This window comes from Balaenoptera ricei, chromosome 5 (assembly GCF_028023285.1).
Source record: "Balaenoptera ricei isolate mBalRic1 chromosome 5, mBalRic1.hap2, whole genome shotgun sequence".
NCBI classification, from domain to species: domain Eukaryota; kingdom Metazoa; phylum Chordata; class Mammalia; order Artiodactyla; family Balaenopteridae; genus Balaenoptera; species Balaenoptera ricei.
The window spans coordinates 18,862,802-18,886,373 of NC_082643.1; the positions used below are offsets into that span (position 1 = coordinate 18,862,802).

At 39.1% G+C, this 23,572-nt stretch overlaps 1 protein-coding gene across 2 annotated transcripts in view; it reads left to right on the forward strand.

The window, feature by feature from the left end:
• METAP1 (methionyl aminopeptidase 1) overlaps positions 1–23,572 on the forward strand; it is a 69,684-nt gene that overhangs the window by 4,445 nt on the left and 41,667 nt on the right. Inside the window, exon 2 of one of the 2 annotated variants that reach the window (XM_059922460.1) lies at positions 15,664–15,718. The exons of the other annotated variant lie outside the window; for it this stretch is intronic. Coding sequence (XP_059778443.1) covers positions 15,692–15,718 — 27 coding nt within the window. The 5' untranslated portion in view covers positions 15,664–15,691. The remainder of the gene's footprint in view (positions 1–15,663; positions 15,719–23,572) is intronic. 2 annotated transcript variants of the gene reach the window in all.

The following is a 23,572-nucleotide window of genomic DNA, read 5'->3' on the forward strand; positions in this document are numbered from 1 at the left end:
GCCCTGGTCTGGGAAGATCCCACATGCCGTGGAGCAACTAAGCCCGTGAGCCACAATTGCTGAGCCTGCACGTCTGGAGCTTGTGCTCCGCAACAAGAGAGGCCGCGATAGTGAGAGGCCTGTGCACTGTGATGAAGAGTGGCCCCCACTTGCTGCAACTAGGGAAAGCCCTCGCACAGAAACGAAGACCCAACACAGCCAAAAATAAAAAAAAAAAAAAAAAAAAAAAAAAACTACAATGAGGTATCAGCTCACACTGGTCAGAATGGCCATTATCAAAAAATCTAGAAACAATAAATGCTGGAAAGGGTGTGGTGGAATGCTGCACTCTTGGTGGGAATGTAAAGTGATACAACCACTATGGAGAACAGTATGGAGGTTCCTTAAAAAACCAAAAATAGAAGTGCCATATGACCCAGCAATCCCACTACTGGGCATATACCCTGAGAAAACCATAATTCAAAAAGAGACATGTACCACAATGTTCATTGCAGCACTATTTACAATAGCCAGGACATGGAAGCAACCTAAATGTCCATCAACAGATGAATGGATAATGATGTGGCACAAATATACAATGGAATATTACTCAGCCATAAAAAGAAACGAAATTGAATTATTTGTAGTGAGGTGGATAGACCTAGAGTCTGTCATGCAGAGGGAAGTAAGTCAGAAAGAAAAACAAATACCGTATGCTAACGCATATATATGGAATCTAAAAAAAAATAGAAATGGTACTGATGAACCTCGTGGCAGGGCAGGAATAAAGACGTAGACATAGAGAATGGACTTGACACAGTGTGGGGAGAGGGGGAAGCTGGGAGACAGTGAGAGTAGCATTGACATATATACACCACCAAATGTAGAATAGATAGCTAGTGGGAAGCAACAGCATAGCACAGGGAGATCAGCTCTTTGCTCTGCAACCACCTAGAGAGGTAGGATAGGGAGGGTGGGAGGAGGGCTCAAGAGGGAGGGGATATGGGGATATATGTATGCATATGGCTGATTCACTTTGTTTTACAACAGAAACTAACCCAACATTGTGAAGCAATTATACTCCAATAAAGATGTATTTAAAAAAAATAAAAATATAAGCAGTAAATAAACATATTCTATGACATACAGAAAAAGTGTTTAAGGAGAAGCATTGTTTGTTATGAACATTTTGAACAAATTCTTGCAATAGGTTCTTTCAAGGAAGCAGTGGCAATGTAAGGTGACTGATTGGGTCTTCAGTAAGAAAGTGAGTGGGTGGGCATCTTGTATGTTGGAGTTGGAAAGTGAGGAAGGAATTGCCCTTCCAACATGTAGCATCTTTGAAATGCAGACCTGCCCTCTAGAACTCTTTCTCCTTTGGTAACAAAGTTCCTGAGAATGCGGAGTGTTTCTGGAACTCATCTTCATCCTCATTGGAGGTATTACCATATTATACTTTTTATTTCTAGGGATTTTCTTTAAATTCCTCACATTACCTCACACTATGCCTAGATATTGCTGTAAGATAGGTGTTTGGGTACAACTGTCTTAGCTTCTTATTAAAAAATGAATAGAATGAAGGTCTAGAGAGGTTGTGATTTTTTTTTAAACAAAAATAACTTTCGCTGTAGAAAAAATTAGAAAATGCAGGTGAAAAGTTACCCAGTGATTATTTCTGTGAGTTTTTTGATGGGTATTCTTACAAACACATTTATATATTCTTATATACATTTATGTGCATATACTTGTATGTGTTTTTGTCAGAATGGTACCATAATATACATAATCTTAGGGGATTTGTTTAGTTTTATGTCTTAACTAATACATTGGGAATGTCCGTAATAGCTACATTTACATTATCCTTTGTAGTGGCTGGACTAATATACAACGTGATAGATGTACCATCCTTTATTTACTCACTTATGGTTGAATTTACTTTCTTTTCAATTTTTTTAGCTACTGTTTAACTGCTCTTCAATAAATGTTCTTGTGAAATTTAAATCATTTTGATTTACTCGGGAGTATAGGATAATAGTAGGACTGGTACAGGAACCCAGGAACCAAGGATTGAACCACCCCAAGCTGCTGGTAGTTCTCACAGTGTAGTCAATGGATTGTTACTAGTTTGAGAAACTTCTGGTGGTGAATGGAGATCTCCTTTTATTGACATGTTTGTATTATAAATGCTTGTCATGAATTATACTTTTATTCCAGTAGAACTTGTGAAAAGCAAAAGCATCATTTGGTTGGTAGATAATCAAAAGTTGAACAAGTCTTTAACTCTGAGTTACTGTTTTAGAGATTGAAGGGCTATTGGAAGTAGATGTGATCTTATACTAATCATATAGCTTGTGGTAGAAGTTTTAGTCACTTTTTTTTTTTTTTCTTTTGGGTGAGTCTGTTTCGGATTTGGCATACTTACAACATTTTTAGTTTGGTCTTAGTAAATTTGGTGGGGATGACAGACACATAAGCCCATTGCTAAACACATACCCAGCTCTAGACAGGAGGGAGAAGCTTTAGCATGGTAGTTCTTTCTCTGTAAATGAGGAATTGTCTTTGGTATTAATAGCAAATCCACTTAGTTGATGTAATATAGGCAGGAATACTCTATAGAGCAACCATTGGGATTCTCTCCATATTAAAGTTTTAATGTAACCAAATATAAATATAATTATCCTTTCTGCTTGATCCTGAACCTCTCTTGACCTCACAGTTTTAACATGAAGCATTTGCTTATTCATGCTTGGGCAGCTCAACAATTATAAATCTTTTTTTTTCTTTGATTGATATCAGTCTCGGATCTGGCTTTGAATAAAGAACAATTCAACACACCCTGTAAGCTAGGCCTGCCTTTCTCAATGTGTGTATTTAGCAGCTATAGTTGAACCTAGGAAAGGGGGCCCTCTGAAAATTCCCCTCAATTATTCATTGCAAATGAGTTTTCTCTTTGTGCACCATTCACAATAGCTAAGTTGTGGAAACAACCTACATATCCATGGATGGATGAATGAATAAACAAAATGTGGTATAAACATATAATAGAATACTATTCAATTTTAACAAAGAAGGGAATTTTGCAATGTGCCACAACATGGATGCATCTGGAGGACATTGTGCAGCGTGAAATAAGTCAGTCACAGAAAGACAAATACTGTGTGATTCCACTTACAAAAGGTACCTGAAATAGTCAAAATCAGACACTCAAAGAGTGGTTGCCAGGGGTTGGGTGAAGGGGGAAATGGGGAGTTACTAACCAATAGACATAAAATTTCAGTCAAATAAGATGGATAAGCTCTAGAGATCTGCTCTTTACCATTGTACCCACAACAATGTAAATTATATATATATAAATTTTTTGGCTGTGCCCTGCGGCATGTGGGATCTTAGTTCCCTGACCAGGGATTGAACCCGTGTCCCCTCCATTGGAAGTGTGGAACCTTAACCACTGGACTGCCAGGGAAGTCCCAATGTAAATTATTATTGACACTTACAATTGTTAAGAGGGTAGATCTCATGTTAAAGTCTTCTTACCATTAAGAAAAAAAAGTTCGGGCTTCCCTGGTGGTGCAGTGGTTGAGAGTCTGCCTGCCAATGCAGGGGACACGGGTTCGAGCGCTGGACTGGGAAGATCCCACATGCCGCAGAGCAACTAGGCCCGTGAGCCACAATTACTGAGCCTGCACATCTGGAGCCTGTGCTCCACAACAAGAAAGGCCGCGATAGTGAGAGGCGCGTGCACCGTGATGAAGAGTGGCCCCCGCTTGCCACAACTAGAGAAAGCCCTCGCACAGAAACGAAGACCCAACACAGCTATAAAATAAAAAATAAATAAATTAATAAAAAAAAAAAAAAAAAAAGAAAAAAAAGTTCTTTCCTGTTTTGTCTCTAGTAACCTATCTGTTTTATAGCTAAGTTCAGTGCGGACTTCTTCCTGATACACCAGAGCTGTGCCATGTCTGTTGGAAAGCATTCCTAAAATCCCTGTCAGCTGGAGTTGGCTAGTGTGACATTTATCTGGGTCATAGGCTCAGGCCTCTAAAGAGTGGTTTGGGTATAAGTGAAATTTTGTGACTTTAGCAGTTTCCTTATCATCATATAGTGGGAGGCAACAGAAACTTTTCCATATTTTGAACTTGTATTTATTGGTTCTGCCTTGATAAAAGGTACAAAAGGGCAGCCCTTTGCGTCAGATTCTGAAGGTTATCCTGCTTTATCAATCAAGCTATGAGCTCAAATCATTCAGTAAAATAGGTAAATGTAAGTGTCATTAGGTTTTAGACATGGCATGGCTTTTTTTTTTTTTATTCCCTCCTCTGAATGGGGATTTATTTTCTTACTGATTATTTCACTAATTGGTGCTAGTGATGGGTTTAACTATTTGAATACTGATAACTCTGCATTGTTCACTACTAATATGTAGAGAAAAATATAAATGCAGTTATGTGATTTAGTATTGCTTTTTTTTGTTTTTTTTTTAAAATTATTGATTCCTACTGAATCAGCAACTCTGGGGGTAGGTAGAGCCTAGCAACATGTGTTTTTTTTTTTTTTACTTTTTTTTTTTGTTTGTTTGTTTGTTTATTTATTTATGGCTGTGTTGGGTCTTCGTTTCTGTGCGAGGGCTTTCTCTAGTTGCGGCAAGCGGGGGCCACTCCTCATCGTGGTGCGTGGGCCTCTCACTATTGCGGCCTCTCCCGTTGCGGAGCACAGGCTCCAGACACGCAGGCTCAGTAGTTGTGGCTCACGGGCCCAGCCGCTCTGCGGCATGTGGGATCTTCCCAGACCAGGTCTCGCACCCGCATCCCCCGCATTAGCAGGCAGACTCTCAACCACTGCGCCACCAGGGAAGCCCTAGTATTGCTTTTGAATTGAGGTTTTTAAGTACCTTAAAGTCAGGATCTATAAGTTTTCTTTTTTTACTCATTTGTTTTTATTAGATGTTGAATAGAATAAAAAACTAACAGTAAGTCATCCATAGGATCTAAAGAAACATGGTACAGTAAATGCCTCTATACTTAACCACCTAAGTTATTAAAAAGAACATTATTATTAAAGTAGGTAAAACCAGAAGGCTCTTATGTGTCTCTCACCCAAGTGGAACTCCCTATTCTGAATTTTGTGTTTATCATTCATTTGCTTTTCCATGTTGATTCCTTAGATAATACATTGTTTAGTTTTGATGTTTTTGAGATTTTTATAAATGAAATCACTGCAAGTATTCTTCTAAAACTTGCTTTATGTATTGAGGTGCTCCTGTGTTGCACCTAGGAATGCAACATAGGAAGGGGGGGCTGGGAGCTGAGGCTCAGGCTTCGGTGGTCAGACCCCAGGGAGAGGACTGGGGTTGGCTGCGTGAACACAGCCTGAAGGGGGCTAGTGCACCACAGCTAGCAGGGGGGGAGTCTGGGAAAAAGTCTGGACCTGCCGAAGAGGCAAAAGACCATTGTCTTGGAGTGCACGAGGAGAGGGGCTTCCTGCTCTGTGTTCCCACAGGTGACAGAGCACCACCTAAGTGAGCTCCAGAGATGGGCACGAGCCGCGGGTATCATCTCGGACCCCAGAGGCGGGCATGGACTGCTACCGCTGCCACCAAGGATCCTGTTTGCAAGCGCAGGTCACTACCCACACCCTCCTGGGAGCCTGTGCAGCACGCCACTGCCAGGGTCCCATGATCCAGGGACAGCTTCCCCAGGAGAACACATGGTGCACCTCAGGCTGTTGCAGTGTCACTCTGGCCTTTGCTGCCACAGGCATGCCCCGCATTCCACCTGTGACTGCCGTACCCCTCCCTCTCCTCAGCCTGAGTGAGCAAGAGAGCTCTAATCAGCCACTGCTTTAACCTCCTCCTGTCTGGGCAAGAAACAGATGCCTGAGGGCGGCCTACGCAGAGGTGGGACCAAAACCAAACCTGAACCCCAGGAACTGTGCAAACAGAGAAGAGAAAGGGAAATTTCTCTGTGTAGCCTCAGGAGCAGTGGACTAAATGCCTGCAATTGGCTTGGTAAACCTTGTATATGTGGAATACCTGAATAGACAATGAATGCTCCCAGAAAAAGGCGGTGGACTTTGGGGAGCAGCTGTAGACTTGGGGTTTGCTTTCTGGGTCTAATTTGTTTTTGTTTTTATGTCTATTTTGGTTTTTGGTTTTATCTTAGTTTAGTTTTAAGTGCTTGTTATCATTGGTGGATTTGTTTATATGTTTGGTTGCTCTCTTCCTTTCTTTTTTTTCTTTCTCCTCTTTTTGTGAGTGTGTGTGTGTGTATGTTTCTTTGTGTGATTTCATCTGCTTTTGCCATTTGTTTTGGGGCTCTGTTCAGTTTTTTTTTTTTTAATAAATTTATTTATTTATTTATTTTTGGCTGCATTGGGTCTTCATTGCTGCGCACTGGTTTTCTCTAGTTGCAGCGAGCGGGGACTACTCTTCGTTGTGGTGCATGGCTTCTCACTGTGGTGGCTTCTCATTGCGGAGCACGGGCTCTAGGTGCGCAGGCTTCAGTAGTTGTGGCTCGTGGGCTCTAGAGCACAGGCTCAGTAGTTGTGGCACACGGGCTTAGTTGCTCAGTGGCATGTGGGAGCTTCCTGAACCAGGGCTCAAACCCATGTCCCCTGCATTGTCAGGTGGATTCTTAACCACTGTGCCAACAGGGAAGCCCTGTTCATATTTTTATTTTTTTATTTATTTTTTCTCCTTTTCTTCCAAGCCGTGTGGCTGGCAGGGTCTTGGTGCTCAGGCTGACCTTCCAAGGTGGGAGAGCCAAGTTCAGGATGTTGGACGACCAGAGGCCTCCTGGCCCCATGTAGTATTAATCAGCGAGAGCTCTCCCAAAGATATCTGTCTCAACACTAAGACCCACCTCCACCCAATGGCCAGTAAGCTCTAGTGCTGGATGCCCCATGCCAAACAACTAGCAAGACAGGAACACAATCCCACCCATTAACAGAGAGGCTGCCTAAAGTCATACTTTGTTTACAGACACCCCAAAACACACCACCTGACGCGGCCCTGCCCACCAGAGGGACAAAATCCAGCCCCATCTACCAGAACACAGGCACCAGTCCCCCTAACCAGGAAGCCTACACAAGCCACTGAACCAACTTCACCCACTGGGGGCAGACACCAGAAATAATAGGAACTATGAACCTGCAGCCTATGAAAAGGAGACCCCAAACACAGTAAATTAAAAAAAATGAGAAGCCAGAGGAATACACAGCAGGTGATGGAGCAAGGTAAAAACCCAACAGACCAAACAAATGAAGAGGAAATGGTCTACCTGAAAAAGAATTCAGAGTAATGATAGTAAAGATGATCCAAAATCTTGGAAAAAGAATGGAGAAAATGCAAGAAACGTTTAACAAGGACCTAGAAGAACTAAAGAACAAACAAACAGAGATGAACAACAGTAACTGAAATGAAAAACACACTAGAAGGAATCAATAACAGAATAACTGAGGCAGAAGAACAAATAAGTGAGCTGGAAGACAAAATGGTGGAAATAACTGCCGATGAGCAGAATAAAGAAAAAAGAATGAAAAAAATTGAAGACAATCTCAGAGACCACTGGGACAACACTAAATGCACCAACATTCAAATTATAGGGGTTCCAGAAGAAGAAGAGAAAAAGAAAGGGTCTGAGAAAATACTTGAAGAGATTATAGTCGAAAACTTCCCTAACATGGGAAAGGAAATAGTCACCCAAGTCCAGGAAGCACAGAGAGTCCCATACAGGATAAACCATAGGAGAAACACATCAAGACACATGTTAATCAAACTAACAAAAATTAAATTCAAAGAAAAAGTATTAAAAGCAGCAAGGGAAAAGTAACAAATAACATACAAAGGAATCCCCATAAGGTTATCAGCTGATTTTTCAGCAGAAACTGTAGGCCAGAAGGGAGTGGCAGGATATACTTAAAGTGATGAAAGAGAAAAACCTACAACCAAGATTACTCTACCCAGCAAGGATCTGACTCAGATTTGACGGAGAAATCAAAAGCTTTTCAGACAAGCAAAAGCTAAGAGAATTCAGCACCACCAAACCAGCTTTACAACAAATGCTAAAGGAACTTCTGTAGGCAGGAAACACAAGAGAAGGAAAAGGCCTACAAAACCAAAACCAAAACAATTAAGAAAATGGTAATAGGAACACACATATCGATAATTACCTTAAATGTGAATGGATTAAAAGCTCCAACCCAAAGACACAGACTGACTGAATGGATACAAAAACAAGACCTGTATATATGCTGTCTACAAGAGACCCACTTCAGACTTAGAGACACATACAGATTGAAAGTGAGGGGATGGAAAAAGGTATTCCATGCAAATGGAAATCAAAAGAAAGCTGAGTAGCAATACTCATATCAGACAAAATAGACTTTAAGATAAAGACTATTACAAGAGACAAAGAAGGACACTACATAATGATCAAGGGATCAATCCAAGAAGAAAATACAACAATTGTAAATATTCATGCACCCAACATAGGAGCACCTCAATACATAACGCAAATGCTAAGAGCCATAAAAGGGGACATTCACAGGAACACAATAATAGTAGTAACACCCCACTTTCACCAATGGACAGCGTTCATCCAAAATGAAAATAAATGTGGAAACATCAGCTTTAAATGACACATTAGACTAGATGGACTTAATTGATATTTATAGGACATTCCATCCAAAAACAACAGAATACACTTTCTTCTCAAATGCACATGGAGCATACTCCAGGATAGATCATATCTTGGGTCACTTGGTAAATTTAAGAAAATTGAAATCGTATCGAGTATCTTTTCTGACCACAACGCTATGAGACTAGATATCAATTACAGGAAAAAATCTGTAAAAAATACAAACATACGGAAGCTAAACAATACACTAATAAATGACCAAGAGATTACTGAAGAAACCAAAGAGGAAATCAAAAAATACCTAGAAACAGATGACAATGAAAACCGAAAGCCTATGGCATGCAGCAAAAGCAGTTCTAAGGTGGAAGTTTATAGCAATACAATCCTACCTCAAGAAACAAGAAAAATCTCAAATAAACAACCTAACCTTACACCTAAAGCAATTAGAGAAAGAAGAACAAGAAAAACCCAAAGTTAGCAAAAGGAAAGAAATCATAAAGATCAGATCAGAAATAAATGAAAAAGAAATGAAGGAAACAATAGCAAAGATCGATAAAACCAAAAGCTGGTTCTTTGTGAGTTAAACAAAATTGATAAACCATTAGACTCATCAAGAAGAAAAGGGAGAAGACTCAAATCTACAGAATTAGAAATGAAAAAGGAGAAGTAACAACTGACACTGCAGAAATACAAAGGATCATGAGAGACTACTACGAGCAACTATATGCTAATAAAATGGACAACCTGGAAGAAATGGACAAATTCGTAGAAAAGCATAACCTTCCAAGACTGAACCAGGAAGAAATAGAAAATATGAACAGACCAGTTACAAGCACTGAAATTGAAACTGTGATTCAAAATCTTCCAACAAACAAACGCCCAGGACTGGATGGCTTCACAAGTGAATTGTATCAACATTTAGAGAAGAGCTAACCCCCGTCCTTCTCAAACTCTTCCAAAATATAGCAGAGGGAGGAACACTCCCAAACTCATTCTACGAGGCCACCATCACCCTGATACCAAAACCAGACAAAGATGTTACAAAAAAGAAAACTACAGGCCAGTATCACTGATGAATATAGATACAGAAATCCTCAACAAAACACTAGCAAACAGAATCCAACAACACATTAAAAGGATCATACACCGTGATCAAGTGGGGTTTATCCCAGGAATGCAAGGATTCTTCAATATACACAAATCAATCAATGTGAAAAACCATATTAACAAATTGAAGGATAAAAACCTTATGATAATTTCAATAGATGCAGAAAAAGCTTTTGATAAAATTCAACACCCATTTATGATAAAAACTCTCCAGAAAGTGGGCATAGAGGAAACCTACCTCAACATAATAAAGGCCATATAAGAAAAACTCACAGCCAACATCATTTTCAATGGTGAAAAACTGAAACCGTTTCCTGTAAGATCAACCCACTCTCACCACTGTTATTCAACATAGTTTTGGAAGTTTTAGCCACAGCAATCAGAGAAGAAAAAGAAATAAAAGGAATCCCAATCAGAAAAGAAGAAGTAAAACTCTTGCTGTTTGCAGATAACATGATACTATACATAGAGAATCCTAAAGATGCTACCAGAAAACTACTAGAGCTAATCAATGAAGTTGGTAAGTAGCAGGATACAATATCAACGCACAGAAATCCCTTGCATTCGTATCACTAACAACAAAAAGCTGAAATAGAAATTAAGGAAACTCCCATTTACCATTTGCAACAAAAAGAATAAAATAAACCAACCTAGGAATAAACCAACCTAAGGAGACAAAAGACCTGTATGCAGAAAATTATAAGACACTGATGAAAGAAATCAAAGATACAAACAGATGTAGAGATATACCATGTTCTTGGATTGGAAGAATCAACATTGCGAAATGACTGTACTACCAAAAGCAATCTACAGATTCAACGCAATCCCTATCAAACTACCAAGGGCATTTTTCACAGAACTAGAACAAAAAATTGTACAGTTTGTGTGGAAACAGAAAAGACCCTGAATAGCCAAAGCAATATTGAGAATGAAAAACGGAGCTGGAGGAATCAGGCTCACTGACTTTAGACTGTACTACAGAGCTACAGTAATCAAGACAGTATGGTACTGGCACAAAAACAGAAATGTAGATCAATGAAACAGGTTAGAAAGCCTAGAGATAAACCCACTCACATATGGTCGCCTTATCTTTGACAAAGGAGGCAAGAATATACGATGGCGAAAAGACAGCCTCTTCTATAAGTGGTGCTGGGAAAACTGGACAGCTACATATAAAAGAATGAAATTAGAACACTCCCTAACACCATACACAAAAATAAACTCAAAATGGATTAAAGACCTAAATTTAAGGCCAGACACTATCAAACTCTTAGAGGAAAACATAGGCAGAACATTCTATGACATAAATCACAGCAAGATCCTTTTTGACCCACCTCCTAGAGAAATGGAAATAAGATCAAAAATAAACAAATGGGACCTAATAAAACTTAAAAGCTTTTGCACAGCAAAGAGACCATAAACAAGACGAAAAGACAACCCTCAGAATGAGAGAAAATATTTGCAAATGAAGCAGCTGACAAAGGATTAATCTCCAAAATTTACAAGCAGCTCAGGCAGCTCAATATCAAAAAAAAACCCAATCCAAAAATGGGTGGAAGACCTAAATAGACTTTTCTCCAATGAAGATATACAGATTGCCAACAAACGCATGAAAGGATGCTCAACATCAGCAGTCATTAGAGAAATGCAAATCAAAACCACGATGAGGTATCAGCTCACACTGGTCAGAATGGTCATCATCAAAAAGTCTAGAAACAATAAATGCTGAAGAGGGTGTGGAGAAAAGGGAACTCTCTTGCACTGTTGGTGGGAATGTAAATTGATACAGCCACTATGGAGAACAGTATGGAGGTTCCTTAACAAACTAAAAATAGTAGTACCATATGACCCAGCAATCCCACTACTGGGCATATATCCTAAGAAAACCATAATTCAAAAAGTGACATGTACCACAATGTTCATTGCAGCACTATTTACCATAGCAAAGACATGGAAGTAACCTAAGTGTGCATCGACAGATGAATGGATATAGAAGATGTGGCGCATATGTACAGTGGAATATTACTCAGCCATAAGACGAAACGGAATTGTGTTATTTGAACTGAGGTAGATGAACCTATAGTCTGTCAGTCATGCAGAGGGAAGTAAGTCAGAGAAAAACAATTACCATGTGCTAACACATATATATGGAATTCAAAAGAAAATGGTTCTGATGAACCTAGGGGCAGGACAGGAATAAAGACGCAGACGTAGGGAATGGACTTGAGATGGTGTGGGGAAGGGGAAGCTGGGATTAAGTGAGAAGGTAGTATTGACATATATACACTACCACATGTAAAATAGCTAGTGGGAAGCAGCTGCATAGCACAGGGAAATCAGCTCGGTGCTTTGTGACCACCTAGAGGTGGAAGATAGGGAGGGTGGGAGGATGGTGCAAGAGGGAGGGGATATGGGCATATATGTATACATATAGCTGATTCACTTTGTTCTACAGCAGAAAGTAACACAGCATTGTAAAGCAATTATACTCCAATAAAGATGTAAAAGAAAAAAAACCAACTAGATTTGGATAAATTGAAAGAAAAAAAAAAAAGGTAAGTGAAAAGGTGTGTATCAGTGCAAAGGAGAGGACATTCTCTCCAGGGGAAGGATATGTTTATGGAAGCGGGAGCAAGCTGAGACATGTGTTATGGCAGGTAGATTAGCTTTACGGTGGTAAAGAGTCTCAGTACAGAAATACAAGGAAATGAAATGATTGTTAGCAGGGTAGAGACCTTGCTGTTCCATTGAGTATATTTTTTCAAAATGTAAATACCTTCATTTGTATTTTCAGTATAAAAAGCAGTACATGATCTTTGCATAAACTTAAAACAGAAGTGTATAAAGTGAAAACTCTGTCATGATTGTATCCTAAGAGAGTGTTAACAGCTTGGTTTATTGTCTTTTCAGACTTTTATGTATGTATTACATAGAGGTTAGAGCACGGATACTGTGTCCAGAGGGCCTGCATTTAAATCCTGGCTTTGTGATTAATTAGCTGTGTGGTTCTTTTACATGTTAATTAATCTCTCTGTGCTTCAGTTTTCTCATCTGTAGAATGGGAAATTAATAGTACCTAACCCTTTAGAGTTGTAAGGATTAACAGTTAATGCATAGTAAGTCCCTAAATCAGTGCTTGGCATGTAGTACACATTTAAATGTTACCTGTTGTTTTTATCTTTTGAAAACAAAAACGGGATCGTTGTTCTTTATTATACACAGGTGTACAGTTTTGTAACTTTTTAAAAAATGAATTTCTTTCTTACTGTTGTTAAAAACGACATAGAGACGTTACCATCTTAAGCATTTTTAAGGTACAGTTCAGTGGTGTTTATTATTTTTACATTGTTGTGGAACATATCTCCAGAACTTTTTTAATCTTGCAGAACTGAAAGAACTTATTATTTTTTAATTAATTAATTAATTAATTTCTACTTTTGGCCGCATTGGGTCTTCGTTGCTGCACGGGGGCTTTTCTCTAGTTGTGGCAAGCGGGGGCCTCTCTTCGCTGCAGTGTGCGGGCCTCTCATTGTGGTGGCTTCTTTTGTTGCGGAGCATGGGTTCTAGGCGTGTCGGCCTCAGTAGTTGTGGCTCGAGGGCTCCAGAGCGCAGGCTCAGTAGTTGTGGCGCATGGGCCTTGTTGCTCCACGGCATGTGGAATCTTCCTGGACCAGGGCTCGAACCCGTGTCCCCTGCATTGGCAGGTCGATTCTCAACCACTGCATCACCAGGGAAGCCCCTGAAACAACTTATTAAACAACTCCATCCAGCCCTGATAACCACCATTCTGCTTAATTTGAGGTGGGGAATAGCATGAGTATTTTTGAAGAAAAGCTTTCCAGGTGATTCTAAAACCTATTCAGGAATGAGAACCATACTACCCCATATCAGCCCCTAAAACTGGTAGACATATGTTGGTGCTAAAGAAAAAGTGTGTTCTCTTGGGCTGAAAAGTCAAGCTTTACCTACTAGTTATAGTAGGTAATCAATAGACAGTGCTTTGGTGCAGCGAAATAGGTGGAAAGTAGGGCAATGAGATAAAGTGCTCTCAAAGGAGTACTGAATAAGCACATGTGCCCTATTACGCTTCAGGTGGGTTGGGGCGTGGTGTGGACACTTCATGGAGAAGGTGGCATTTGTAACAGACCTGAAGGGATAGGTAAAGCTTCTGAGGACAAGATGTAAAGGTGTAAGTGTCAGGAGCAGATAGACCAGGTTGTGCAAGGGAAAGGAGAATGTGGTGTTCTCTGGGAAACTCTAACCCTAGTTTAGTTAGGTTGTTGGCACATTTTTCAGGGTTAAGGAAAGAAAGATTGCCCAGCTAAGAGTCAGGGGTTGATTCTTCAGGGTGTGGAGAATAAGTCACTCAGGTTTTTGAGTGGTCCTAATCAGGTAATGAATGGGGAAGAAAAAGAATGAGATTGTGGTGTAAGGAAGGAGCACTTGTTCAGTCTTCAAGAGTTATCAGTAGATACAGGAATGTTCTTGATGCCATCAGGGATTTTGAAGACCATGACCTGATTGCTTCATGGCCTCAGCAAGTAAGAGGAAGGTGGGTGTCTTTCTACAGGTGAGAGGTATTTATTATTAATACTTCGGTTTCTTCATTTACTCAAATCTTCATATATTTTGAAATACAAGCCTTTAGCTAAGTAAGCTGTTTTGTGAGACAGTTCCTCAGTTTATTTAATGACAATAATCCTCTTAGTCCTCTTATTGAAGCTGGGATTTGATGTAAGTTTCATGAACCAAGTATAAAACACTCTGAAATCCTCTGAGGAAAATACAAGGCTATTTATTTGGATAGCTACTTTTCAATGAATGTGATGAATTTCAAAATGTTAGTTGATGATAGCTACATTGAAAATATAGTTGGGAGAAAAATTGGTGTGGTATAGCGTTGATCCCCAGTGCATTGTAAGCTTCTTCAGAATACCAAGTAGTCTGAAAAATGTGAAGCATGTTCTGCTTTTCTAGGAGTATGTTCATAATCTTGTTGAAAGTGGGGTTTTTTTTTTGCTGAAATAGAATCAAGGAGGATTATTTTAAAATCTTGGTAATTGCTCCATAGCTTATGACTTTTCAGAATAGATACGAAAAAAATAGTTTACCATGAATACTTACGGTATGTACCTTAACTTAAGGTGTGTACCAATACTTAAATGTTGGTCTTTACACATTATCTTGGGCTTTTAACTTTGAAGTGACAGAGGAGAAGCGTTTTGAAATATAGTTCCTTTAAAAAACTTGTACTACTTTTAGTTTGTTCAAAGTTTACCAGAGATCAAATCAACAGCGATTACAACGAAATAGATTATTAATTGAATTGTAGAGGCAGTAATTGCTAAAGGGTTTAGAAGAGGTGTCATTTGTCACTGGAGGACAGGAGGAGTTTTACAGAGAAGGTGGTATTTAAAGTCATTTGTTACCTTCTAAACTCTTGCAGGAAGGTAAGGTTTGGATGGAGGAGAGGAGGGCATCTGATTATTTAAGCTTAATTGCTTTGAAGGATAAGATATGAAATTGGGCACAGGTGAGAGTGGCTCCCCCTCCCTGCTCCTGTCTCAGAGCAGCTCTTTGTTCTGTTTCAAATACTAAAGATTGCTCTAGATTTCTTTTTACAAGAGTTCTATGATCAGTAGTGGTAAAAAGAAAAACTTGGCATCTACTCTGATACACTCCAGATGGCAAGCATTAGCAAATAGAATTGAAAATCTTTGTTTATTTAGAATTCAAGAAGATTTGATGATTGGGTTCCTGCATGTTGTCGTGTTGTAAATAACATTACCTTTTGAGTGGAGAAACTAGGAACAATCAACAAATAATGGTGAATGTGTAGACATACCCACTGTAAGAGATGGGTCACTGAAGAAGAGCACGTTAGGAAGGATGTGAGATTGATGTGAAAAAAAAAGAATAACATGATTGTTTTTCTTGATGCCAGTCTGTCAAGCCTTGTTCACTGTAAGGTGATGTCCCCCAGGAAGAGGCTGAAAGAGGTGAGCTGTGTGTTTTAGCCACTGGGGTATACTTAGTTGTGGGGCAAAGAGTAACTTGTCCGGTTAGTAACACCGTGAGCAGAAAGTATAAACACATTACCTTAATGCTGTATTAATTGTTTTAAAGTGTGCTTCAAATGACAAGATGCCTTAACTCAGCATAAGAAAACAGTTTGTCTTTTAGATGGAATCTTCATGCAGCTGGAAAATGGCATTCAACTTAAAATACTGGCTGTAGGAAAGGAAACTTAATATAAATACTATTTATTTATAGAGATTTTAGAGATTACTATACCAATTATTATTATTATTATTTAAATAAATTTATTTATTTTATTATTTTATTTTTTTGGCTGCATTGGGTCTTCATTGCTGTGCGTGGGCTTTTCTCTGGTTGCGGGGAGCGGGGGCTACTCTTCGTTGCAATGTGCGGGCTTCTCGTTGCGGTGGCTTCTCTTGTTGCAGAGCATGGGCTCTTGGTGTGTAGCCTTCAGTAGTTGTGGCACACAGGCTCAGTAATTGTGGCTCATGGGCTCTAGAGTGCAGGCTCAGTAGTTGTGGCGCATGGGCTTAGTTGCTCTGTGGCATGTGGGATCTTCCTGGACCAGGGATCAAACCCGTGTCCCCTGCATTGGCAGGCGGATTCCTAACCACTGCGCCACCAGGGAAGCCCCCAATTATTATTTTTTAAATATGGCTTTGATTTTTGAAAAGACATGCACATGGCTTAGCGTCAAATAGTCTATAATCCTTACACCCTATACCAGATATCTCTTTCAACATTTTATCCCAGTTTTATTGAGAAATAATTGACATAACATTGTATAAGTTTAAGGTATACAACATGATTAGATACATGTATATATTGTGAAATGATTACCACAATAAGTTTAGTTAATGTTCATTACCTCACATAGTTTCAATTTTTTTCCCCTTGTGATGAGAACTTTTTAAGATTTACTCTCTTAAGCAACTTTCAAATATACAGTAGAATATTGTTAACTACACTCATCATGTTGTACATTGTATCCCCAGAACTTATTTATCTTTCACCATTTTAAACAGATTATTTTGGCACTTAATTCTATATCTCTAAAATACATGGTTAAATTGCTCTGTCTTGATAATCTGGTTTTAGGCCTTCTCTCTAGGCTTCCTGGAATGGCAGAAGAGGGTTTAGCTATTACACTCCTCACCTGCCATGTGCCTGTCTTCTGACTTGTAAGGTGGTTATAAGTCATGTAGTCTACTTGCCACTTACAGCTGTGTGACCTTGGGCAAGTCATTTAACTTCTGTGTGGCTCAACTTTTCTCATCTGTAAAATGAGTACTATATAAATAGTATCTAGCTCATAGAGTTGTTAGCACTTAACCTATGTAATTAGAATAGTGCCTAGCACATAGTAGGCTCTATATAAGTGTTATATATTATTATTACATAGTGATTACCTTTCCTTTCCTGTGTAACTCATTACTTAGCTTTCTGTGTACTTGTCTTTAATTACCCCAACCCTTCCTCTGGTTTTGTAAGTCTTTTTTTAGTATATTTAAACATACTTGGTATTCTTTACTTGGTTTTGTGTTCTTGAAGAGTCTCTCCCAGAGTCTTCTGACCTCTCCAACCTGGATTAGTCCATCTCTAGATCTGTTGTATAGTGAGTTTTTTTTTTTTTGTAGGGAGGTGGGTGGGATGGGGAGGGGATCATCTTACATCATCCTGTGGTTTTCTTTTATCTTCTTGAATGTAGCATTGCCTGATTCCTACATCCTGCTAAAATATTTCACGGAAAATTTCCTTGAAAAATAACATTTTGAGAAAATATTTTACTTTCTAGGGTTATAAAGCATTTGTTTCTAATTTAAAACCACATATGGGTAGCAGTTTTATATTTTATGCCCTTTAGTTAGAAATTATTTTGTTATTTAGAGGGGTGTGTGTGTGTGTGTGTGTGTGATGGTAGAAGGTATTAAATGGCAATTTTACATGGAATACCTTAGTTTGGACCCAGAATAGGTACTTTCAAATTCAGGAATGCTTTTTATATATTGAGCACTCATTTAATATTAAATGATTGATTTTGGCAACTCTTAAACCTTCTATTTGTTGAAAGTTTCAAAATAGAAACAACCAAGTCTTATAGTTATGGAACCACAATACGGCAATGTGGTTGCTAAAGCAGTATCTCTAGAATTTATAAAATAGGCTTGTTGTATCTTCTTGAAAGGACATTTTCCTGAACTTTTTAATGTTACCCTATTCCTTCCTCTACATTGTGTCTAGTAGGTCTTCTTGAATAGGCAGGTAGTTTTTTGTTTTATTTTGTTTTCTTTGTTTGAAAATGAGGAAGAAAGGACTTGCTTGTAACCCACCAGAAGGAGTTTAAAAAGTCATGCTGTATAACGTTCTGGCAAAGTTTGCTCGTTTTTGTTATTTAGAGGTTGCATTTTACCAACATGAAGAATTAGTAATCTAGTGGAGTGATTTGCTTAGCATTTTTTTTTTTTGGCCGTGCCCTGTGGCTTGCAGGATCTCAGTTCCCGGACCAGAGATTGAATCCGGGCCATGGCTGTGAAAGCCTGGAATCCTTACCATTTGGCCACCAGGGAACTCCTTTGCTTAGCATTTAATAACTTTTCAATATTGTAATTTAAAGTTAATGAGTTTATTCTGTTTATGTAAAGTCCTTTCTGGGAGCTACTGATGCATCAGGATGGTTAAATTCTATTCAGTATAGTTTTTTAAAAAAAATTATTTATTTATTTATGGCTGTGTTGGGTCTTCGTTTCTGTGCGAGGGCTTTCTCTAGTTGCGGCAAGTGGGGGCCACTCTTCATCGCGGTGCGCGGGCCTCTCACTATCGCGGCCTCTCTTGTTGCGGAGCACAGGCTCCAGACGCGCAGGCTCAGTAACTGTGGCTCACGGGCCTAGTTGCTCCGCGGCATGTGGGATCCTCCCAGACCAGGGCTCGAACCCGTGTCCCCTGCATTGGCAGGCAGAGTCTCAACCACTGCGCCACCAGGGAAACCCCTATTCAGTATAGTTTTGATGCTGAGTGTTTTTCTGTGTATGTGTTTTAATTCCATGAAAATCTCGGAAGTTATTTTATTATAGTAATATTATATTTTGTTTATTAAAAAAGATAATACATGATAGTTGTAGAGAATTTAAAGTGATGGGTGCCTTCTCCCCAAATTTATCTCTAATTCCCCAGGATCTCTATTAAATATTAACAGTTTGCTATGTATCCCAAGGTGTTTTCAAAGAACGTGGTGCATCTCTTAATCAGCATATTAGTCAACAGAATTCAATAAGAAACTTTCTTTTTTTAAATAATTAATTAATTAATTTTTTAAATTTATGGCTGTGTTGGGTCTTCGTTTCTGTGTGAGGGCTTTCTCTAGTTGTGGCAAGCGGGGGCCACTCTTCATCGCGGTGCACGGGCCCCTCACTATCGCGGCCTCTCTTGTTGCGGAGCACAGGCTCCAGACGTGCGGGCTCAGTAGTTGTGGCTCACGGGCCCAGTTGCTCCGCGGCATGTGGGATCTTCCCAGACCAGGGCTCGAACCCCTGTCCCCTGCATTGGCAGGCAGATTCTCAACCACTGCGCCACCAGGGAAGCCCAAGAAACTTTCTTGATAACATGGTTTATTATAGTGTCTAGTAGGAAAATAATTACTAATGGTAAGAGAATTAACATACAGTAATATAAGCTCTGTGGATGAAAACATTTAATTATAGAATGTTTAATAAGTGGTATGATTCTGTTTGAGACCAGTCTTTCGTTTCTTCTTTGACTTTATCCTTTGCCAATTCTTAGTATACACTGAGAAATGTTTAGGTATTTTTCATATTTATATAAAAATTTTTTTGAAGTTAAAACTTTTTATTTAACCTTTTTTCTTAAATCTGTTTCCTTTTACCTAGATCTTACCTGCTTCTTCCTCTCTCCTCTGTATGCTGCTAGATTGTTTTTGCTTTTATTTGTGTTTACCAGTTTATTATAGAGGATACAACTCAGGGACAGCCAGATGGAGGCGATGCATAGGGCAAGGGATTGGGGTGGGGGATTGTGGTGCAGAGCTGTATCTTATCCCTTTTACTGAGCCGTTGCTTCTTCAGAGCACTGTCCTGTGAGCCTTGTAGCTAGATAGAAAGAGAGTAGACTTTGGAGCCAGAGAGCCCTGTGTTGCAGTTCCAGCTCTGCCACCCAACAGCTGTTTGAACTGGTTCATATTATTTACCCCTTTCCTGCTTTAGTTTCCCCATCTGTAAAATGGGAATATTAATATGCAGTTCCTAGGATTAGTGTGAAGTTTTAATGATATAGTACATGTAAGGTGCCTGGCACAAAAAAGGCCCTCACCAAATGGTAGTTTCCATTAGCAAATGTCAAGGCTGGACAGGCTTTTATCTGTAATGGAAGGTGATGTGCTAACCCAGCTTGATGGGAACCTTCCTTTATAGATAGTCACCACTTGGTCCTTTTTACTCATTAAGATGATGACAGGGCTATTTTTATTTTTGAGACAAATTTTGAAGCAGAGTATTATCCTTCCCTATTATCTGTTGGCCAGTAGTAATAAGGGTTGGTAGTAATAGTGAAATGGCAGGTAGACAGGAAAGGGAAGAAAGAGCAGCAAGAAAACCCTGGATTAAAATATCCAGCAATACATATCGAGAGACATAAAATGCCTACAACTTTGTAAAACAAATATTACTAAGTTGCATTATGCAGTGTGTAAAGGAATAATCCACCACAGTCAGCTAGTTTATTTCAGGGAGGTAGAAATCATTAAATAATAGGTGAAGCTATTAATATAATACATCAAATCATTACATCAGATATAAAAAATTGCTTATGAAGATGCGTAAATGAATTTGATAGGATTCAATACCAGTTCCTAATAACATTATTTTAAGAGTAGAAATAGAAAAAATTATTTCCTTAATATAAGAAAAAGTATAAGATACCTCCAGTTTTATTCTTTTTCAAAATTGTTTTAGCTATTCTAGTTTGCCTTTGCATATCAACTCTAGAATCATACTTTTCTATGTTAAAAAAAATCCTGTTGGGATTTTTTTTTTAAAAATTTATTTATTTATTTATTATTTATTTATTTGGCTGTGCTGGGTCTTAGTTGCAACACGCGGGATCTTCCTTGCAGCATGTGGGATTTTTAGTTGCAGCATGTGGGATCTTGTTCCCTGACCAGGGATTGAACCCAAGCCCCCTGCATGGGGAGTGTGGACCACTAGGGAAGTCCCCTCCTGTTGAGATTTTGATTGGAATTGCTTAAAACTTATAAATGAATTTGGGGAGAATTGACATCTTTCCTGTATTTAGTCTTCTACTTCAAGAGCACAGGATGTCTAGTTATTTAATTCTTACTTGATTTCTTTTATCATTTTTTCTTAGTTTTCAGCATACAGCTCCTGTACGTCTTTTGTTATATTTATACTATTTATTTAATATTGGGAGGAGTGATTGTAAATGGTGTTATTTTGTGTATTTCCAATTACACATGGCCAGTATATAGAAATATGGTGGGTTTTTGTGTGTTGACCTTGTATTTGTGGCCCTGCTAAACTAATATTTTAGTTCTGGGAGTTTTTTTCCCTTGGTATTTTTATATAGATAATTATGTCAGCTTTGAATGGGGACAGTTAAATTTCTTCCTTTCTGGTCTGTATGCCTTTTATATTTTTCTTACCTTGTTGCATTGTAAGACTTCCAGTGTGATGTTGAAATATCCATGTTGAAAGTGGACATCCTTGTCTGGTTCTGATCTTAGGGAGAAAGCACTGTGTCTTTCACATTAAATATGATATAATCTGTAGGCTTTTTGTAGATGATCGTTAGCAAGTTGAGGAAATTCTCTTCTAGTTTACTGAGAGTTTTTATCATGAATGGTTGTTGATTTTTGTTTCCAACTATATTGTGGATTTTTCTTTTTCTTCTTGCACTTCTGTTACTTTCTGCTTCATGTATTTTGAAGCTCTGTTGTTTGATATATACAATTTAGACTGTTACATCATCTTAGTTAATTGATCTTTTACAAAAAAATTCTGTAATTTTCCTCTTTACCCTTAGTAATTTTCTTTATTATGTCGTATAGGTCCTGAGGCTCTGTTCATTTTTTAAAAAAAATCTTTTCTGCGTCCAAATGGGATAATTTCTTTCAGTCTTTTAGTTCACTGAATCTTTCCTTTGACATCTTCATTATGCTATTGAGTACATCCAATTAGTTTTTTAGTTTGGCATTGTATTTTTCAATTTTAAAATTTTCATTTGGTTTTTCTTTACATCTTCTTTGCGAAGATTTTCTTTTTTTCCCATTGATTGAAGAGTGTTTTGATTGATTGTTGGAATGCTTTAATAATAGCTGCTTTAAAGTCTTTGTCAGTTAATGCCATCATTGGTGTCATCTTAGCATTGGTGTCTGTTGACTCACTTCCCTTGTAAATTGAAATTGTCTAGGTTCTTTATATGCTGAATAATTTTAGATTGTATCCTAGAGATTTTGAATATTATGAGATCTTGAGTCTTGTTTAAATCTTGTGAAGAATGTTGATATTTTAAGTTTTAGCTGGCTACTAATCTGGTTAGATTCAGCCTGCAAGTTCTAACATGCCTTCTTTGGGTCCAGTGTCAGTTCAGTTTTCAAAACCTAGCAGTGCCATTCAGATCTGTCCCTGAGACCTGGACGATGGCCTCTCTATTCTGTTCTCACACACATCAGTATTGTATTATGAACAGCTTTATGGGGTCACTTTCTGGAGCTCCTTCCTGGTACTTTCCGGTTCCTTGGGAATTCTCATTTTTGGTCCTCTGGCCAGAAAGCTGGGGTTTTAGTTACCTGCTTTGCTGCATACTTCATGACTGTGCCTTGTCTGGGCCAAATGACAGGAGGACACAGAGAGAAGAAAATAATGGGGTTCAGCCCCACCCTCGCTGGACCATAGCTTCACTGATCAGAGAGGAGATGCCTCTTCCTCAGAACTTTGACTCCTATGAGCTCACGTTGTGGGTCGCCTCAGGATCACTTGGGGTTTGGGGTGTGAGAAGACAGAAACGAGAAAAGAAGGTGGACTGTATTCTGAGCACTAGGAGTTCCCTTTCCTGTTCCTTGAGCCAGAATTAGAGGGCTTCTGGACTGCTCTGTGTTTGTGCCCCGGTGGTCCCTTCCATGTTGCCCCTGGTGATTTTGGTGGGGGAGGATGGTAAACTCATCACCAGTTCAGTGGTTCCTCAAATAGCTGTGCCATACATTCTGTTTGGGTTTTGTAGTTGGACTAAATCTGTGAACCTCCGACTTTTGTCTCCTTTACAGTGGCTACTGATGTCTCTGCTCAATGTTTCTTTAATTTAAAAAATTAAAAAAGGGGCTTCCCTGGTGGCGCAGTGGTTGAGGGTCTGCCTGCCAATGCAGGGGACACGGGTTCAAGCCCTGGTTTGGGAAGATCCCACATGCCGCGGAGCAACTAGGCCCGTGAGCCACAATTGCTGAGCCTGCGTGTCTGGAGCCTGTGCTCCGCAGCAAGAGAGGCCGTGAAAGTGGGAGGTCCGCGCACCACGATGAAGAGTGGCCCCCACTTGCCGCAACTAGAGAAAGCCCTCGCATGGAAACGAAGACCCAACACAGTCAAAAATAAATAAATAAATAAATAAATAAAATTAAAAAAAAAATTAGATTAAAAAACAACCCTAAAACCTGGCTTCCTAAGGTTTGCTTTTGTGTCTGAATAGCTTAGAATTCTGCCAAAGATTAGTCGCAAGTTGTGCTCACACACCTTGAGCTGGCAGGCTGTTCTCTGTGATGGTCTCTGTGTTAGCTGGAGAGCCTGTTCAAACCT